This window comes from Squalius cephalus, assembly GCF_949319135.1.
Source record: "Squalius cephalus genome assembly, chromosome: 7".
Lineage (NCBI taxonomy): Eukaryota > Metazoa > Chordata > Actinopteri > Cypriniformes > Leuciscidae > Squalius > Squalius cephalus.
Genome location: NC_137128.1, coordinates 23,919,546 through 23,936,374, shown reverse-complemented (window position 1 = coordinate 23,936,374; position 16,829 = coordinate 23,919,546). Strand labels below are relative to the sequence as shown.

The 16,829-nt window shown below is 36.4% G+C and overlaps 1 protein-coding gene across 1 annotated transcript; it reads left to right on the top strand.

Moving 5' to 3' along the window:
• Window positions 1-503: 503 nt before the first annotated feature.
• Window positions 504-4,765, top strand: amy2a (amylase alpha 2A). The gene is made up of 10 exons (XM_079877428.1): window positions 504-788; window positions 914-1,060; window positions 1,150-1,347; window positions 1,456-1,686; window positions 1,775-1,908; window positions 3,177-3,299; window positions 3,397-3,496; window positions 3,583-3,704; window positions 4,248-4,373; window positions 4,539-4,765. Exons 1-10 carry the CDS (start codon window positions 576-578, stop codon window positions 4,726-4,728), a joined length of 1,584 nt encoding a protein of 527 aa, XP_079733554.1. The 5' UTR covers window positions 504-575; the 3' UTR covers window positions 4,729-4,765.
• The last annotated feature ends 12,064 nt before the right edge of the window (window positions 4,766-16,829 follow it).

Below are 16,829 nucleotides of genomic sequence, written 5' to 3'. Positions count from 1 at the left end.
AGCAAATGCTAGAATATTTATTCTGTTTATTAAACACTAATACATTTTTATTAATGTCAGTAAGAGTTTTTGAACGTTTAAGTCATAATGATTAAAGATAAACTATTTCTTTATTTTCTCGTAATATTTGTAAAAAAAAAAAAAAACTAGCTCATTGCATAACTATAGCTCATTGCATAACCTGATTCAATGTTTTTTTTTTTCTACTGTCAGCCAAACCTGTTCTGCTCCTGTTTTCATTAAGTCCATTTTATTCATATAACACATTATACAATACAAGTTGTTTCAAAGCAGTTGTGCAGTAAAAATCAGTGTGAGCATTCTGAATGGAAAAATTACTGTTTACAGTCTCAACCTTGTGGTGTCAAGTTTGCCAAAGTTACTTTTCATTCCTTACCTAACAGTGTTTTATAACTATGTTTATGCTGATAAGGTTATTTAAAGAAGTCTGTATTTTTAGTTTGTACCATGGGAAATAGTCAATGTTTTTCACCTGCAGTTCAAAGCGGCTTTCTCCAACCTTTGAGGTCCCTGATTGGCCAGAGGAAAAATGTCATTTTGTATATAAACTGCACATGAGCCTAGGTTTTGTTGTAGGTTTTTCTCTAAACCAGGGAAGGATGAAGCTTCTAATCTTGGCAACGTTGATCGGGCTGAGCCTCGCTCAGTTCAACCCTAACACTAAAAGTGGAAGAACTGCGATCGTCCACCTGTTTGAGTGGCGCTGGGCCGATATCGCAGCGGAGTGTGAGCGCTATCTCGGACCAAATGGCTTTGGTGGAGTTCAGGTATTTTTAAACACATCATTGAAGTTAATACTGCAAAGAGTTCATTTGCAGTTGAAAATTTCCTGTGCTTTATAAGTAAAAATGTATAATAGTAATAACAAAATATATCTTTTTTCCCATTTCAGATCTCCCCTCCGAGTGAGAGCATTGTTGTCACAAACCCCTGGCACCCTTGGTGGCAGAGATATCAGCCAATCGGTTACAACCTGTGTTCCAGATCAGGAAATGAAAATGAGCTGAGAGACATGATCACCAGGTGCAACAATGTCGGGGTAAATGCAGCTATAATTTACAAATAGAGTACGACTAGCCTATTGCTGTATTATTCTCATGGACAATTCATGTCGGTTTGTTTTTGTAGGTGTACATCTACGTTGATGCAGTCATCAACCACATGTGTGGAGCGGGTGGTGGAGCTGGTACCCACTCAAGCTGTGGTTCATATTTCAATGCCAACAACAAGGACTTCCCCACAGTTCCATACTCAAACTTGGACTTCAATGATGGCAAATGCAACACTGGCAGTGGAAACATCGAGAACTACCAGGATACCAACCAAGTATGAGATGATTTGATGTCTAAGTGTTCATTTAAACCTCTGGTTTATTGTGCAGAGTGATCTCTTGTTGTCTTGGTGTTATGAATCTGAGCACTGTAATGATGGCAGGTGAGAAACTGTCGCCTGGTTGGTCTTCTGGACTTGGCTTTGGAGAAGGACTATGTGCGTGGTAAGACGGCCGACTACATGAACAAACTGATTGACATGGGAGTGGCTGGATTCAGAGTGGACGCTTGCAAGCACATGTGGCCTGGTGATCTTTCTGCTGTCTATGGCCGTCTTCACAATCTGAACACTAAGTGGTTTTCCTCTGGCTCCAGACCTTTTATCTTCCAAGAGGTATTTCCATTCATTTCCAAAAAGAACATCAGTGTAAAGGTGGCAAAATATTTAATAGCGATTTACTTGTTATTGGGTATGCTATTAGGTTATTGATCTAGGTGGGGAGCCCATTACATCAAACGAATACACTGGAATTGGAAGGGTGACTGAGTTCAAGTACGGTGCCAAGCTGGGCAATGTCATCCGCAAATGGAATGGAGAAAAACTATCCTTCCTCAAGTAAGCAAAACTGTGGATTTGCATTGCTATTAATTATAAAACAGTCCTCCATTTGATTGGTCAAACAAAGTTCCAAACATACAGTACAACAGCACTGGGACTTGTCGCTGTCTGTATCAATCTACTTTGCATATTCCAGACAAACAGTCTAGTGGCGGGAATTTTTCACTGACTCTTTCTGAAGGTTACATTGTTACGCAAGTAGGTGTCTGACTGAGTCTAGTGTGGATCACTGATTCATTAATTCAACTGATTCATTCAAAACACTCATGAACAAAAGATTCAGCTCCGGATACAGCTCCGGATTTTGTGTCTGAAGGTTAGGCAAGGGGCTCCTCGCTTGTTCTTATCACTGACTTCTGTGATAGATGGCGTAGATGTGGGCTGGTTCGTTCTCTTCCATGCGAAGACACTGGCCCACGAACTCTGTTTAATGTTATCCGTGGTATATTTCATCTGCTATAACAATGAGGACTTTTATAAAGATCTGTTTGGCCATTAACTTTTAAATGCCTCATTATGTATTAATATAAGGAGAGTTCTCTGCGACCCGTGACAGCGATCAACGTGCTACATCATTTCTCTCCGATACAGTAGGAAATTAAATGAAATGAGGAGGATTTTATCTTTGACAAGATGATTGACAGGCCAGTTTACTGTGACAGGATGCGACAGAGAGCAACCGTTAAAGACGCAATTGTATGACGTGATAGTATGTCCTAAAGCTTGTCTACTCTTCTGCTACACACTCAAAAGTATGCACTTTTTCTTCACAAAGAGAATACATACTTTTAGGGCGTAGTATAAGTAGGCGAACTGAGACTTTTTTTTTGAGTGAGAAACTGAATGATTCATTCAAACGATTCATTCAAAACGCTGATTTTTTCAGGAATGAAATGCGTGACCATTTTATGAGTGAGAAATTAAATCATTCACTTAATCACTTCATTCAATCCACTCATTCAGGAATGAAGCACCACTGCTGTTGCCCAGAGGCACATCTTTTTTTGTTGTTGAAATATTTACTATGGTGTAACAAAAAAGTAACTGATAATATTGTGTCTAAAATGTAAGATACTCAATGTTAACGTCTTCCTCAGAACAATAAAACAGAACAAGAAGTGAGAGTGATATTGCATAAATATTTGAACTTTAGTGTTAATTCAAACATTTTCTAAGGGTCTCAGCTCTGTTTTGTCACCCTGTTGTATTTATTGTTTCTTGCAAACTAAAAAAAAAAAAAAAACAGATTAAGATTTTTGTTTCAGGAACTGGGGTGAGGGCTGGGGCTTCATGGCTTCTGGAAAAGCTTTAGTGTTTACTGACAATCACGATAACCAGAGAGGACATGGTGCTGGAGGTGCATCTATTCTGACATTCTGGGATGCCAGGTACAAATTTGTGTGATTTTAATTTACAAAGTAGCATATGCATGACACATGAAAATATAAAATTTCCTTTCACCTGTTATAATCCTTCTCTTTCTAGACTTTACAAAATGGGAGTAGCCTTTATGTTGGCCCACCCGTACGGATTTACCAGAGTAATGTCCAGCTATCGGTGGGACCGCAACATTGTGAATGGAGTGGTAGGTGTTTAAGCTTAGCCAAGTGAGAAAACAAATGCTAATATGTCTTGTAAGGATTCATAATTGTTCACTTTTTCATTGCTCAGGACCAAAACGACTGGATAGGACCTCCCAGCAATGGTGATGGATCCACCAAACCTGTTACCATCAACTCTGACTCTACCTGTGGAAACGGCTGGGTTTGTGAGCACAGATGGCGTCAGATCAAGTGAGTTCCTATAGTTTCAAGATGTATTATGCTTGCTAACATACACTTAGGTTCAAAAGCTTGGGGTCAGTATGATTTTTAAAAAATCAGCAAGGATGCATTACCAAAAATAACAGTAAAGACATTGTTTCAAAAAGTTTCTATTTCAAATAAACTTTTATTTATCAAAGGACCCTGAAAAAAAAATACAACACGGTTTCCAAAAAAATATTAAGCTGTACCACTGTTTTCAACTTTTATAATAATAATAATAAAAAAATGTTTAGCTCCAAATCAGCATATATTATATATATATTTTTTTTTTATTAATTAATTTTAAATTGTAATAATATTTCACAGTATTACTGTTTTTAACTGTATTTTCTTTATCAAATAAATGCAGCTTTGATGAGCATAAGAGGCTTCTTAAAAAAAACATGAACAAAATCTGATACCAAAATTTGAATTGTAGTGTACTTCAGAATTTACAATCATTATAATTATGAAGTAAGATTATAAAGTAATGGTTGGGAATGTATGATGCAAACTAACATTTCTCCACAGAAACATGGTGGCCTTCCGTAATGTTGTAGATGGACAGTCATTCTCCAACTGGTGGGACAATGGAAGCAACCAGATCTCTTTCAGCCGTGGTAATCGAGGGTTCATTGTCATCAACAATGATGACTGGTAAGAATTTGTTCTTTAAAGAAAGGTACAATATGAGAGAAGATTTTAGTTTGTATTTTAGAGATATGTTGTATTGAAATCGAGCTACTATAGTGTGTGTTGTGGATGTAGCTACTGTCACTGTTATCAGCAGCATATAATCTATAATATTTACTTGTGCTCTAGGGAGCTGAATGTTACCCTGAACACCGGCCTGCCAGGAGGCACCTACTGTGATGTGATCTCTGGTCAGAAGGAAAGTGGCAGATGTACTGGGAAACAGGTGACGGTTGGAGGAGATGGGCGTGCTGCCTTCAGAATCAGCAACACGGAAGAAGACCCGTTTATCGCCATTCACGCAGACTCAAAACTTTAAATAATGCCATTTAAATAAATAAGCTGCATGCAAGTTATTACTTTTGTCATTTTTTACATGTCTCCAGTTGCAAAAAATCTATTTCTAATTTATCCATATATGCAAAATCTTTAGAAATAGAGTATTATTCATCATTAAGAACTATAATATAATTACAATTCCAAATTCCAGTCACTTACCCTTAAAAGCAGTTAAATGGTACATAAAAAACAGTAAAATAAATACAAATATAAAGTCTAAAATGAAATATAAATATAAAAATTGAAGGTACAATAGTTTAACTTTACCACTTGGCTACAGTTGTATCTCACATATCAGCACAAATCCTTGTGATATTTTGAACACAGTGTACTTCGTTTTGCTTCTCTCTGATCAGTCTGAGGAAACCTGAGAAAGCAGCTTCTCTTCCTCAATAAAGTCAAAAGAAATGAATGCATGCTCGGTCCTTGCAGTCCGTCACTCAGCATGATGGCCAATAATGACCTGTCAGAGATACTGGCCACACATTGCAGAGCATAACCCAGCAGGTCTGCAGGGTCCTGCCTTAACGAATGCCGAGATGGACTAGTACACCCAAAGGGCCTGAGATAATGCATAATCTATTTCTCGCCTCACATCAAAAGTGACACAAATGTAATTTCTTAAACAATAGCTTTTAATAGCGCAGAGAGCAGCTTTTGATGAATACTAACATGTATAAATGTCAATAAAACACGAAAAATCAGCTGTTAGAGAAAAATAAATGTAACAGTTTGCATTATTCTAAGTAAATGTTTTGAGTGAATTTGACTAAAACTGGCCAACAATTAGGCCAACCCATTTCGATAAAACAACTGATTGTTAGAAGAACTGTTGGAAGCTGCAATAGCTTAACCTCTATGAAAAAATGTTTATTTAATGCAATCTTAAATTGAGAAATATCATGGCAAGCAAAGAGATTGTTGTCTTAAACTAATAAGGAACATCTCAACACCTGTCACCTACTGTATAAAATGTGTTAAATTGATGCAGACAAGGGTAACAATCAACTAACTCATTTTAAGTATAGAGAATTAAACTCATTTTGAGGTCACAAGATGAGAGAAAGTTACTAAGCCTGACAACAAGATCAGCAACAACACTGGGAAGTGGGTCAATAGTACTAAATCACAAAACAAAAAGTGCAAGCCTAAATTCTCTTTCATATTTTTTGTTGTGTTTAAACCGTTAAATACACACAAGGTTATGTCAAAAACACACAAAGTTCATATAAACACAGTCGGTTGTATAATATTATAATAAGATCCCCATACATCACTAGTTGAGCAAAATTTGAGCGACTCGTTTTTTCACATGCTTGCAGAGAAAGGCTTACCAAAACAAAGTTACTGGGTTGGCCTTTTTCATGTTTTATGGGTTGGTAGATGCACAGAGGACCCGATTATAGTACTTAAACACGGAAAAAGTCAGATTTTCATGATATGTCACCTTCAATGTTTTATATAAGTTCATAAATATACTACTGTTCAGTGTTAAAATCATATTTGTTCATAATACATAAACTAATAACTTGAAAATCCAAAAATGTGCTAGTGTCTGTAGAAATTAAGATTTACCGAGAAAGCATAGTTCAATGTTAGTTCATTATATCTAATGCATTAACAAACTGTAAACAAATTAAACCTTATTGTAAAGTGCAATCCAACTAACCTTCTTTTGTTGCTGGTTCAAGTTTAATAAAGTCAGTATATAGTATATTGTAATATAAAAGCTACAATTTGATGCATTACTTGTGTTCCCGAAAGTTGTAAGTTGTTTTAAATAGCAAGTAAACCCCAAAAATGACAACTACCATGAAAATTAGTTTAATTAGTTATTTTTTCAGCATTATTTATATGGGATTTTTTTCTTCTTCACACTGCAGACAATGTGAGTCTAATTCATGTGAATCCATATGATAAAAGTGAAGAAAAACACAAACAGCTTTGAAATGACAGCATGTTTTCCTCCAAATTTTAATTTAGTTAAAAGTAAAAAAAAAAAAAAAAAAAATGCATTATCAAAGAAAGTGATTCATTCTATGCTGGCCTATGTCAAGTTTGCCTGCACTGATAATCTTGTGCAAACCATTGAAAAACAAATTGTATTACAGTCAGTGCATATAGTTGTAACCCTAGAAGAGCTCTGGTAATTGTTACTACAGCGCCCCATATAGATACAACACAAGCTATTTGGTTAGCATGAAACAGAGTTCAGCCTTTGATCTTGGTGGAATGTTTTATTTCTGTTTTTTGGAGCTTTCATGCTGCTGCCACCACGTCGGTTTCACCTGAGTGCAGCTGTGGCAGGGCCGTCAGGGCAGCAGGGGCCCAGGGGGCCACCCTCCGCGCCCCGTCACACACACTCAAGAGCTCGACATATACACACACACAGACCTGAGCTCCAGACATGAGAGCTTAGACAGCAAAGGTGACATTCACCACACCATTCCACTTTGTCGTCATGGCAACTCTGGTCTGATGACAATCTGGAAAACAATAACTTTATTATACAGATATATAAAGAGTGAGTAACCTTTGTTTCCCTAACTCACTCTCAATTAATATATTGGCTATATACAGGGCTTGACATTAACACCCGCTAAATGCGGGTGGATTTCAGCAGTGGCGTGTAACGCAGTCACTAGCAACTTTGGCAGCTTGAATTTTAAATATAATATATACTTTTCAATTGTAGTCTTGTAAAAAGGCATCTGACATAATAAACTAAGTGCAATGTAGTGTACAAAAAATATTGCTTTTTCGATACATATCAATACTGAAATATCTGAAACGCTTTCAATACTCATTTTCCACAGAACAGATACACGATACCAGCTGTGCTTTCTTGCTCTCTTATCTCTCTGACAGAGTTGACACACAAACCTGCCTCCCCTCACTCACTTGTTTCATTTGATCCAGATGAATATTGTTGGTGTTATACAGGGCTTGAAGTTTAGCGTGGGATTGTGCACATAATTTTACTCAATCCTGCAGATTTTGTGCACATAAAGCCTCCTCTCAGTACTAAATTTAGATCCTTTTCCGCTGCTTATTGCGCTTAAACAGTCAAAATGCTGGTCTTAGCTAATATTCATGTAAACACAGTCAGTTATGTTTTAAGTGAACGCAAACAGTTGAGAAAGAAAACCCATGTGTACCAGTATAATGGATCCTTGCTTCAGGTCTTAAAGTGATATTAGCCTAATTTACCTGCTACCAAATTATGAGATAATATTAAAAATATCTATATGGCAGTTTTTCCCCCACGGTATCGATGTCAAAATTGTGGCCAGTGAAAATGCTGAGTGGCTAGTAACTTTGGAAAACCACTAGCCAGAGTGGCTGGTGAGCAAAAAAAGTAAATCTCAAGCCTTGGTTATATATACATAAACTTTTCACATTCACATGCGTATGAATGGAAGTCAATGGAACGAAATGTGTAGTGTGACCGCCCCTTTAAGCCGCTAAACTCTGGGAAAATTTTCAGTCCAATGATCCAGTAAGAGAATTAATTCAAACAATCAATCCAAAACAGCGCTAATGTAAAGAAAACCAGGCTGATTACATAAGAGATGGCAGAGAGAATAGAGACTCACATTGCATTTTCAGTGAATTATTAATTTAAGCGTGTGGTTTGCCTTAAAACACGAGCTCTATTGTATTCTGTGATTAGGGACTTTAAGCAACAGCTGCTGATTGAACGGCAACGGCGTTCTGGGCTGGCGTTCTATGGCGCATGCGTGACTTTAACTGCTACTTCGTGACCTTCTACTGTAACCGTCTAATAAGGGAGAATAGCTGATTAGCCGTAGTCGTTAATACGTGACAGATTAGATAAGTAAATGTTATGTTTTATGGTTATGTGGCATTTTAATTGTTAATACCAAAGCAACCCTTCTCTTGTTTTTATTTTATTTTATTGTTTTTACATTTTATTGTTATTAAAAATGTTGTACTTTGTCAAATAATTAAAAGATCCATTACGCCATCATCTATATTGTTGCTAAGTGATTTTTGGCAGCAAACAATGTACTTCCGTTCACCGTAGCATCATCAGCTGTTGCTAGTCCCTATTGTTTCTGAAGTACTGCTGCTGAATTGCTGCTGTTGCTGCTGCTGAGCAAGTAAAAGGACTTGCAACTGCCAATACATAAGCCGATACACTGCTGTGAGTATGTAAAACATACTGCTGCTGCACACATAGTATATATATATATATATATATATATATATATATATATATATATATTAGGGCTGTTAATCGCGATTAATCGCATCCAAAATAAAAGTTTGTGTTTACATAATATATGTGTGTGTACTGTGTATAATTATTTTCTATATATAAATACACACACATGCATATATATTTAAGAAAAATGTGTTATTTATATGTAAAATATTTATATATAATATAAATTATATATAATATAAATATATATACACAGTATATACATGCAAATATTTCTTAAATATATACAGGTGCTGGTCATAAAATTAGAATATCATCAAAAAGTTGATTTATTTCAGTAATTCCGTTAAAAAAGTGAAACTTGTATATTATATAGACTCATTACATGCAAAGTGAGATATATCAAGCCTTTATTTGTTATAATTTTGATGATTATGGCTTACAGCTTGTGAAAACCACAAAATCAAAATCTCAGAAAATTAGAATATTACATGAAATCACACAGTAATTACACAGTAATCCCATGGTCATTGAACCAGGTTTTGGTTCTTTTGGCAGTGTGGGCCGGTGCAAATCCTGCTGGAAAATGAAGTCAGCATCTCCATAAAGCTTGTCTGCTGAAGGAAGCATAAAGTGCTCTGGAAATGTCCTGGTAGACGGCTGTGTTGAGTGGACAGCACAGTGGACCAACACCAGCCGATGACATGGCTCCCCAAACCAACACAGACTGTGGAAACTTCACACTGGACTTCAAGCATCTTGGATTGTGTGCCTCTCCATTCTTCCTCCAGACTCTGGGACCTTGGTTTACAAATGAGATGCAAAATTTGCTCTCATCAGAAAAGAGGACTTTGGTCCACTGTGCTTTATTAAATCCAGAGTCAACGCAGCCGTCTACCAGGACATTTTCAGAGCACTTCATGCTTCCTTCATTTCCCAGCAGGATTTGCACCTGCCCACACTGCCAAAAGAACCAAAACCTGGTTCAATGACCATGGTATCACTGTGTAATTACTGTGTGATTTCATGTAATATTCTAATTTTCTGAGATTTTGATTTTGTGGTTTTCACAAGCTGTAAGCCATAATCATCAAAATTATAACAAATAAAGGTTTGAGATATCTCACTTTGCATGTAATGAGTCTATATAATATACAAGTTTCACTTTTTTAACGGAATTACTGAAATAAATCAACTTTTTGATGATATTCAAATTTTATGACCAGCACCTGTATATTATGTAAAAACAAACTTTTATTTTGGATGCGATTAATCGCGATTAATCGTTTGACAGCCCTAATATATATATATATATATATATATATATATATATATATATATATATATGTAAATTACCCATAGCAGATCTACACAGGTGGAGCTGGGGAAGGTGGGGGGTTTCAGATTAACTCTGAAAGCATGTTGCAAAGTGCTATAGTGAATGGTAACCTGCCATTTAAATGTTAAGCAGCAAGCTCATTGGCTGCAGACGCGACATGAACCAATCAGCTTGCACCAAGTAGTTAACGCTGTAAATATCATCAGCTCGCGTTAAGGACCCATGAGCCTGCACCATCTAAAGTTTCATGACAGAACTAGGCACAGATGATATTTATATATTTATTATGTATTACATTTATTTATTACTTTGAGTTTAGATTTTTTTTTTTTTCCAGAAAAGACTGTAGAGCACCATTGCATTCAATAAATAATTGAATTGTCCTGTGTCTGTCTGAGTTGAACAGAGGGGAGAGCTGTACCTTCCGATTAGAAGCTCAGGTGTCACTGTTGCAGGTCAGAAGCTTGGACTTGTCATTTTCACTGATGTTTTTTGACATCACCGTCAACACTGTCCCTTGTACCCACACACCCCTGTCCCTTGCTCTATAATTTATTATGCTCACAGTGAACTTGACTGTCAGTGCACATATGGTGGACTGCCTAACCATAAACTTTTTTCTTAATCATCTAAAGGGGAGGGGGGACAGTTGCAAAACAGTTTCCTGAAGGTCCAAATATTATGCTTATAAATAAAAAAAAATCATGGACTGCATTTTTATCTCACTACCAGTGTTGGGGGTAACGCATTACAAGTAATGTGAGTTCCGTGATCAGAATACCTTTGTCACATAACTAGAAAAGCAATGCATTACTTTTAAATTTACAACAAAATATCTGAGTTACTTTTTCAAATAAGTAATGCAAGTTAATTTGTTTTCCCATTAATTGACTGCAGGTTTAGAGAAATCAAGAGTAAGTGTAGAGGCGTTGTGTGCGCTGTGTGATATTGTAGCTCTAGACTAAATGGGAGCATGCATTTACTCATTTCACTTGCACAAAAACAGATTCAGTATTCTTCAGTATTATAAAACCTGCTATAATTAAATATGTTAAATATACTATGTGTATTTAATCTCACTTTATTAACCAATATGTCTTTGCTGCTGTCCATCGATGATCTAACTCAACTATACTAAGCAAAAATGGCTTTAGATAAACATCACATTTGAGGCTTATTCAATTCACCTTTGGTATAAAATGACATTTACATTTGCCCAAATTTTAAATTTGCTATTAAAAACAAACAAGCAAGCACAGCCCAGGTGAGAAAATATAACGCTAAAGTACTGTAACTCATTACTTTCCATAAAAAGGTTACTAACGTAATTAGTCACTTTTTAAGGGAGTAGCGCAAAATTGTAATGTATTACTTTTAAAGGTAACTTTCCCCGACACTGCTCACTACTTTTTATTTTTGTAACAGGATATCTAAATATAGATTTCTATATATATATATATATATATATATATATATATATATATATATATATATATATATATATATATATATATATATATATATACATGATCACAAACAGTCCATGGAAACGGCTGTTCAAACAATGGAGAGTCGAGAGGCATGGCTAGACCGTAAAATCTGTTAAAAGTTCCTTGAAATGTTTCAGCCACGTGTTGTGTAAATGTTTAAATAAGATTGGCAGGGCATATGGAGATGGGCATATACACACACACACACACACACACACACACACACACACACACACACACATATACATATATATATATATATATGTGTGTGTGTGTGTGTATATATATATTTATATACTTTTATGCATTTTTTGTATACACAAAATTAGGGTTAAGGGTACAATATTAATAATTTGCTTATAGTACTATGTTGTCATTTAGCTAAGTAAATGTGTGTTGGGGGTGATGAGGGTGTTCAGATGTCTTCTGTACAACCCACTGGCTCTGGTTTAATCATTTCATCTGCTCGATTTACCCATTCTTCACAGTCACCATAGGGGTCAAAGGTGGAGGTGGCACGAAGCTGATCCATGGACAAAGTCAAGGGGAAAGAAGAAACGAGTAAACCAATATTGTTCCTTTTTTGATAACAATACCTTTTAAATAATTGTGCATCATATTTTGAATGTTCTTATTTATAAATGAAGTTGTGTTATTGTTTGTCTTGAGTAATGAAATGTGAGCAGTGCACAAAAATGTGTACGCCTCATGAACAACACTCAGATCTCAGGAAAATAATTTATTATTCAATTAGTGGAATATGACTATTCTAGCTTGCAGAGTCCTTGTATCATGTTCAGTATCATGTCATCGAAGGTCTTTGCATTCATAACATCCCCCAATCCAGAAAAAAAATCCATCTCCATATGCCCTGCCAATCTTATTTAAACATTTACACAACAAGTGGCTGAAATATTTCAAGGAACTTTCAACAGATTTTACGGTCTAGCCATGCCTCTCGCCTCTCCATTGTTTGAACAGCCGTTTCCATGGACTGTTTGTTGACAGCCGACAGCAGCTGATATGACAACACCACAGTGTCCAAATACAGGCACTAATTCAAATGTGTTTATCCAGTAATTGCCAGCGATGTTGGAGGCAGACCCTGGGCCCCGTTCCAAATGCTCCTGGGGCCCATTGAGCCCTCTACAGAGCAAGCTGCGATGAGAAGGAGCAGATGGAAGCACGAGTACTGCAGCGCTTGCCCACCCTCGACTACCTCTGCCATATCACGGCCTCTACTCTCATTACCCATGTGCTTAAAACCCCATCACACACTTCTGTGAGATGATTTTCCATCAGGTTATAATCACATGCACATATTGCGATGGCTTTATTACTAGATCACTGCTTTAAGATCACTATGAAATGTGACATGATTTCAGATGATTGGTGAGTATATTTAAAGTGTAAGTTCAGCGATTTTCAACTCGCTTTGTATTGTTACAATGTCGGTATGTAACTGAACGATGTTTACTCTTTCTCCGTGTTACGTAGACAGAGAAATTCCTAGTTATTTGTATTCCCAGTTTATTGTAGGTTCATCACTGAAAACTGTATCGTACTTTATCTACTCTTTAAAAAGCATTATGGTAAAAATACTAGCCTTCTTACCTGTATACGGTATGGCATTTTGCTTTGGGGGGTTGGGCAGAAGGTGCTCCCTGTTGCTTTTCTTCCTAATTAACTAATTAACAGCAGTTAAATTCAGGTTTTTTTTCTCCTCCATTTGGCCTAAAACTGATTGTATCATCCAGTTTGAAGAGGAATCAACAGATTGTGCGTAGCTGTGTTTTCTCCATATTTACGATCCTTTGCAGCATTAAGGGTACGTTTACATGACAACGATGTGCTAAAAATGGAAAAAAAAAAAAATTCTGCAGATGACAATGTTATCAAAATGATCCCTGTTCACATGGATTTGTGAAAACGACTAATAACGCTGTATTATTATGCAGACAACAGTGCACTCGAGCCGAATGCACATGCCTATAACCACAAATTACATAATTTGTTGTCCGGTTTTCATTCTAAGGATGTTAATCCTGATAATACTGTATTATTACTTTGTCTTCTGGGTAAATTTCATCTTCACAAAGCCAGAAACATTCACTGCAATCCCAATTTTAGAATGTTCTCCTCTGATATAAAGTCCCTTTTACTTCCTTTAAGAAAATGTCAAAACCTTTGAACACAAAGGCTTCGAAACGTCTAGGTTACGACTGTAACTCTGTTTCCTGAGAACAGGGATGATTGTCATTTGTGCAAGGCGCCCTTATATACTTCCAGGTTTTACATAAGTGACGTCAGCAGCTGTCGCCGGTCAATGTGATTGCCGTGATTTGATTGTGATTTCAGACACCTGTCACGCCTGAGGCATTCCCCAAAGCGTCAATCGACGCAATGCGAGTTCCCTTTCGAAAGGGAAACATATATCATCCTTGAGTTTGTTGTAAGGAAACTTTCATTTAAAAAAAGCCTATAGACTAATAGCCTACGCATGAGGTTTTCCATTTTCCATTTTCACAGATTTGTGCTTTTGTAGTTTACACAGAGATGATAAGGTGTCGTTTTTCAAAAACTTGCACTTTGAAACCCATTTTCAAAAGTTTTCAGGCCACCAAAACACCGTTTTCGTGTAAATGAACGGCCAAAACGCGTAAAAAGTCGGTTGTCGTGTAAACGGCCCCTTAGCTGCCTACAACGTGCTGGATCTTTCACTGGAAACCGAAAATAACTCACTCCCGCTAAATGTATACTATTTGAAATCTTGCACCAGGAAACAATACAACTGAGACCATTGTGACTGAAAGATTGCAAAAAAGTATAATGAGCAAAGCAGAATTTTACTCCGGTCAAACCTATCCAATAGGAGCAGACTGGGAGTGGTCTTGAAAGGCAACATGCTCAGTGCATTATGGGTGTTAAAGTTTTCTTACTTATTTGGCAAAAAGGCAATGGCCATTTTCCTGTTTTCTCTAATCAGGTAGCACCAATTTCCTTGTTTTCTTTTGCCTTTCTACCACATAGGCAGCCAAGTTTTATTGAAAGCCCATTTTGCCAGTGGTGAATTACCCATTTAAATATACAATTTTGGCTGTACTATCCAGTTAATATCCAGTGTGGATATTAAAAAGTATCACATTGAACCTCTCATGACTAAAAATGTGTGCTGAAATGTGATCTGTAATATCACATTTCATAGCACTTAAATAGCAATCGATTTTAAAACGTCATTTTTAAAGGTTGTTAGTTGACGTAACTGGAACCTGTGCAAAAATAGATCAAGTCTATGCTGTCACCAACTGTGACACTATAAATAAAGCTAGCTCAACTATTTTGCGACTTGTCAAATCAATTATTTTGACACCAGTGGAGCTAAGGGAAAAAATAATTAAATATTTATGAACGTGTATAATCACAGAAAGCATATCGGCAGGTGGGTAGATTAAAACAGGGTCACGCTATTCAGGAATAGCCCGAAGGCAAAACTTTATTTATTTGTTGTCACTAGGAATGTGATTACAAACTTGGAATAAAATTTTGCACAGAATCATGACATCGGCATCAGAAGCGCAATGACACATGCCACAGCAGAATCATGAATGAATGAATCACAAACAAATCACAAACACCAATAGATTACTTTATGTAAACCATTTGGCAGCTATTTGACATGTAGAGGAAAGACTACACAAAGATAAAACTAAAACAATCAAAAAATATCTGCTTGCATTAATCTTTCAGTTAAGAATATCAAACCATACAAATGAATCAAAGCATAATGAAGTAACTACCGACAGCTTCATCAGTTTTAAAATGGTAGCAACCAATTTTGATCAAATTTGCCATTTTCAACAAGAGGGAAGTCCACAGAAATATTTCAATAATATATGACTCCCTACGGCAACACAATGCATTAAAATTGCATGGCTGTGTCCACTAGTTTTAGAAAATGTCAAAACCTGTTTGTGACCCATCTTTCCAGCACACAGCACTGCATATTGCAGTTTAGATTCCACACACATAAACTGTGGCGCATAACTGCCACATGATTTTCCCCACAAACCTCCATGCTCATTCCCAACACATGCAACTTTAAAAGTAAGTCATTTTATCATTTTTAGTGCATGTACACCCAAAAACATACATTTCAACAGTTCAACAAAAGGAAAACCGAGAGAGAGAGAGAGAGAGAGAGAGAGAGAGAGAGAGAGAGAGAGAGAGAGAGAGAGAGAGAGAGAGAGAGAGAGAGAGAGAGAGAGAGAGAGAGAGAAACCCAGGGCTAACTGTCACACAGGACAGTGGTTATATTTGTGTAACTATAAGGGTTTGAGTCCAAAGTCCAAATACATAAATGTGTTTGCAGGTTTTTTTTTTAATGAAAACTCTTAATCAGTCATTTTTGGGAAATCTATCCTGAAACTAAAATTTCAATATCATAAACTTACTATACAGTATACCACAACGGCATAGAGACGAGACATAACAAAGGGAGATTTAACTGAAAGTTTAAGGACAAATGCGTTGTTGGGGAAAAATGTTAAATGTGTTTTAAATGTATACAATTTATTGTTTACAAAATTAGTTGGCAAAAGCAATATGATTTTTACAAGTCAACTTTAAGATTTTTGCTGTTTTGTGAATTGCTTTGGGTTTATAATTGTTTTACTGCTTAAATTTGGCTGAAATGCCTGTTTAACGGCAGGTTCCATTGTGACAACTTACTCCATTTGACAACATCACAGAATTTTTTGAAAATGAGAAAGTCAATTTGTTGGAATAACTTAAACTGTGATGTCAAAGGTGAACAAACATTAATCCAGGAGATTAAATCACAAGCAACTATATCAGTATTTGTTATTTGCAGATCAATGATGTTTTATTCTAGCTATAAATACACATTTTTTTGCTAAGCTTATTTGATTTATTTAGACTGTGTTTAAATGGCAGTGACAGTGCCTGTCTCAGTGTTTCTGCTGAGAGCTGTTCTTTAGTGTCTATGCCAGCAGCTTGATTGATTAGGTCTGAGAGGATTGGTACCTCAATGACAGTTGCCCGAA

Bases quoted from the DNA above. Each gene is read 5' to 3' on its own strand.
- amy2a (XM_079877428.1), top strand. From the start codon at position 576: ATGAGCCTAGGTTTTGTTGTAGGTTTTTCTCTAAACCAGGGAAGGATG. The intron at 1,348-1,455 runs GTATGAGATGAT...TAATGATGGCAG, and splicing joins ACTACCAGGATACCAACCAA to GTGAGAAACTGTCGCCTGGT. The intron at 3,497-3,582 runs GTAGGTGTTTAA...TTCATTGCTCAG, and splicing joins GCAACATTGTGAATGGAGTG to GACCAAAACGACTGGATAGG.